At 42.4% G+C, this 4,275-nt stretch overlaps 1 protein-coding gene across 1 annotated transcript in view; it reads left to right on the forward strand.

Moving 5' to 3' along the window:
• Position 1: 1 nt before the first annotated feature.
• Positions 2-4,275, forward strand: part of ITIH5 (inter-alpha-trypsin inhibitor heavy chain family member 5) — a gene marked incomplete at its 5' end in the record, with an annotated part of 79,809 nt that continues 75,535 nt past the window's right edge. The window contains one exon of the mRNA XM_006772634.2: positions 2-76. Coding sequence (XP_006772697.1) covers positions 2-76 — 75 coding nt within the window. The remainder of the gene's footprint in view (positions 77-4,275) is intronic.

Raw genomic sequence — 4,275 nt, forward strand, 5'->3', positions numbered from 1 at the left:
GGCGCTGTGCTGGGGGCTGCCGCTCTGTGCGGGGTCGCTGGGAGAGGCGCGGAGCTGGGGTGACACTTCGGAGCAAGTAAGTGGAAATCTGAGGGACCCAGGGAGGGCCCCGGGCGCTGGCTGTTGTCCCTTCCCACTGCCTCCTTTGGGCGCGTGGCCACTGGACAGGCTCCTTGGACGAGTCCTGGAAGCCACGAAGGCAGGGACCATCCCATATCCTGGTACATTATCCCCTCTTTTCTTCTCTGCTCCCAACCTTCTGCGGGGGAGCTTCCCCATCTAAGGGTGACTTGTGCAAGAGCCTGGACAGCGAAGTTTCCTGCAGAACTGTGCCTGGGACTTCAGGGTTCTGCAGAACCAAATCTTCTTGGCTCCTGTTATCTGCGCAGATTTTTACTAGTTTTTTTTGTTGCCATTTCTGAGCCAGAATCCTAAGTTAATGGATGACAAGGATCTTCTTTAAGAGGCTCTGTCGGGTAGTGTGCTGTTACTGTTGCTCGTAGCTGTTGGGAAAGAAAGCCCAATCTAGGGAAAGTTCAAACGCCCGGAAGCCCCTGCTTTCCAATGTGAAAACCGGGAGAACACACATCCCAGCACGTGGCGGGGGACCGGGAACCAAAGGGCCTCAGGTCTCTGGTTAATATTCTGTGCATCTGCCAGGGTTCGCGTTTAAATGGCCTAACCTCACAGGTGGATACAACTTGCAAGCATGAAACCTCAATATAGTGACTGATGACCAGGAAAGCTTTTTGAAAAAATATAAAACAAGTTCACATGAGTATCAGGGTAAAGACCTTCTAAGGAGACATGGCTCCGTCTCAGGCAGACTGCAGATCTATCTACACCTCCTGGCGCTGTTTACACATATATCACTTAAAGTTTTAAGTTGTTTCGTGTGGAGCATGTTTTCCCATGCTGGGAGAAAGAGACAGGTAGGCATATTCCTCCTCCCCCTTTTCTAGCACCTTGGTTTGCAGAGCAGATCCAGATGGAATCTGCCTAAGCATCAGATGATTACGTTCACGTGGACTCTGCCTCATGGATGTGCTTCCTGAAAAGTGGGAGCAGTGGTCATTCTCTTGTAGGGTTGTCAGGAGAAATATCCCATAAAATTTCCTGGACGCTGGGCATGGAGCGGGGAAAGTGCAGGCTGGGTTCCAGAGAGAGAGGCTGGTCGTGGCCATTTATAGTTGTGTGGCCTGGACAAGTGGTTGAACCCCTCTGCCCCTTTCTTTCCTGTTGACCACAGCAGGGGGCAGATCTCCTTTTGAGAATACTCCAAAGTATCCAGCTGCTGATCTGTGTAAAGGTATACAGTGGGCACTTAATGAATGGTAATGTTTTAGTAAGTGGTTAAGGGAGTGGGCTTGGTTCCAGGCTGCTTGGATTTGATTCCTGAGTCTGTCACTTACCAGCCCTGGGACACTAGGCATCTTACTTGGGGCCTCAATTTCCAATTCTGTAAAATGTAGGGAAGAATAGGGTGGTAAGGATTGAATAGCTGACAGACTTAAAGTGCTTGGAACAATGTCAGAACTTAATGTTGGCGCTGGCTGGTAGGCTTGGGCAGCTGAAGTGCCGAGGAAAGGAATTTGGGGTAAAGATCTTAAAATGTTTTCTGGGAGGATGGAGGAAGGAGAGTGTGGGAAGAACTGAAACAAAGCTTCTGTTTATGAACTAGGAGGAGGGATTAAAGCTCTAACATCTGCAAGTCCAAGTAGGCTTTTACCACTCTAAACTCTCCCTCGTAAAATAACATGGGTTTGGCCCGTTTTAGTGATTTCATGCTGTCTTCAAGCCATGGTCCTATTCATTCATCTTGATAATGACTCAGAAAACACATACCAAGATATAGGGTCCTGTGAAAATTAGCAATTTTACCTCTCTATCACTACTCTTCTAAAATGTTTATTTGTTATTTATTTATTGTTATATAGGATTTAAGAGCACAGGCTCCGGAATTAGACTCTGAGTGTTAACATCTGAGCTTTGATTTCCCCATCTCTAGAATGTGGATGATGAAATGACTTAATAAAAAGGATTTTGAAAGTTGATAGAACTAATAGTATACTTAAAACTGAGAACAGTACCTAAAAATGTAGTTTGTGCTCTAGTCTCAGAATTATAGTCTTCAAAATTGTATGTAAATTTAATTTGTCTTATATAACTGAATGCTGGTGATCTGTGGACCACACTTAGAATATGCTGCCTTCAGGCTCTTTCAGAAATTAGTATTAGAAAAGAAGTCCCTTGTATAAAATCAGCCTGCTACAAATTGGTGACGCTCCACCAATGAGCCAGGCCAGCCACATCCTAGAAGCAGGCTACCGTAGCAGTCCTTTACATTAAGCGGGAGTCACTTATCTATCCTTAAACCCCACTCCAAGAAGTTCTATTATTTGTCATTTACTTTTAGCTCCTTCAGAAATTAGTATTAGAAAAGAAGTCCCTTATATAAAATCAGCCTGCTACAAATTGGTGACGCTCAACCAATGAGCCAGGCCAGCCACATCCTAGAAGCAGGCTACCGTAGCAGTCCTTTACATTAAGCGGGAGTCACTTATCTATCCTTAAACCCCACTCCAAGAAGTTCTATTATTTGTCATTTACTTTTACTTGGAGGTATTACTAGTAACACTTTGGATTCAGATTCCGTTCTCACTTTCCCTCCACCTCATCTGTGAAGAATATTACCCATAGTAGAACTACTGTGAGCAGTGTTTTTCAAACTTTGGTGTGCAAAACGACACTCTATTCACATTTCTGAGACCGCTACTCCCATCAGTTTAGACCCCTTAGGTTTGCATGGGGCCCAGGTGATCCTGATGCTGGTGATCTGTGGACCACACTTAGAATAATGCTGCTTTCAGCCTCCTTCAGAAATTAATATTAAAATAGAAGTCTCTTGTGTAAAATCAAACTGCTACAAATTTACCTGTTTTGTAAGTTTCAAATTGATATAGCTTCTTTAAATAAGGATAACGCTACATTCCTGTTTTACAAAAGCAGTTTTTAATTTATAAAATAATAAGCATTAATTATTAAAAGTCTATACTGTCCCAAAAAGTTTGCTAGGAGCTCTACGTAAAAGTAATAAAAAGCAATTAAATATATGATTAAAGAGCATTCCAAGTGGAGCCAGACTGCCTGTGTTCAAATCTGTATTCCACCACTAACTGGCTGTGTGTTCTTGGGCAAGAAACTTAACCTCTCTGAGTCTCAGTTTCATCATCTGTAAGCCAGAGTTGTTAATAGTTTTTACCCGTAGATAAGAGTAGATATAGGTTTTGAGAGAGGAGTAAAGTTTACACAATTTGCTGGGCCCTCTTAAAGAATATCAATGTATGACTACAAATTAGGTGCTAAAGTGAACATTTATTTAGGAAGATAAGTAAATCACAGCAAATGATACAGCTGACAAGCTGACAAACACCACAAGTATCACCTACTGATGAGAGACTGTGCCAGTGAGGGGTCCTGAAACTTATTACATTTTATTAGCTTCTAAATAAAATATTAAATATAAATAGTAAATTTACTTCTGCTCTTATGATTGTTGTGAGGATTAAATGAATGAATTCAGACAAAGCACTTGCCTTTAGTCATAGTCACTGTTTTTAGTATTTATCTACAGCCTGGTTAAGGCCCCTGTCTCTCCCAAGGAGAGTGTCAGTGTGTTACTTAACCAGGGGAAGCATGGAAATCCAGCCAGAGGAGTGACATCCTAAGTTCCTGTGTGCACAGCCAGGAGCAGAACATAGGTGTGCTGATACCAAAGGCAGCTCTTAGTGACTCCCCCAAAGAGCAAGCCACTTCATATTTACAACCTACTGTAACTTGTTTCAATGCAATTTTTATTTGTAGTCAGTTGTTGGCAAATAGATAGTGTTTATTATATGCTTGTGGGACCATATTGATTAGGGTGAAACATTTCTAATTCCCTGAATTAAGAATTTCTGGAGTTTTAATTTTTCATAATCTCTCACTCAGGACCAAACCTCTTTGCATTTGGGAAAACACAGAAAACCAGACAACTGTTTTTTTTTTCTTTTTGTTTTTTAAAACTCTTTGAAAATTAAGTCAGTAGAAGATTGTGTGAACTCCAGACCACTCGGTAATGTCTTCTTTATGTGCATGGGTGGGATTGTTGAAATAAGGTGTAGAGTTGAATGGGGAAGGAGGATATTGTGGGACAGACTCCAGAGATCTGCTCACTACCAAACCAGCATATCTTGTTTCTCTGAAAAGGGTGGAAATGTGTGTGTGTGGGGGCGG

Source organism: Myotis davidii, unplaced genomic scaffold (genome assembly GCF_000327345.1).
Source record: "Myotis davidii unplaced genomic scaffold, ASM32734v1 scaffold544, whole genome shotgun sequence".
Taxonomy (NCBI): domain Eukaryota; kingdom Metazoa; phylum Chordata; class Mammalia; order Chiroptera; family Vespertilionidae; genus Myotis; species Myotis davidii.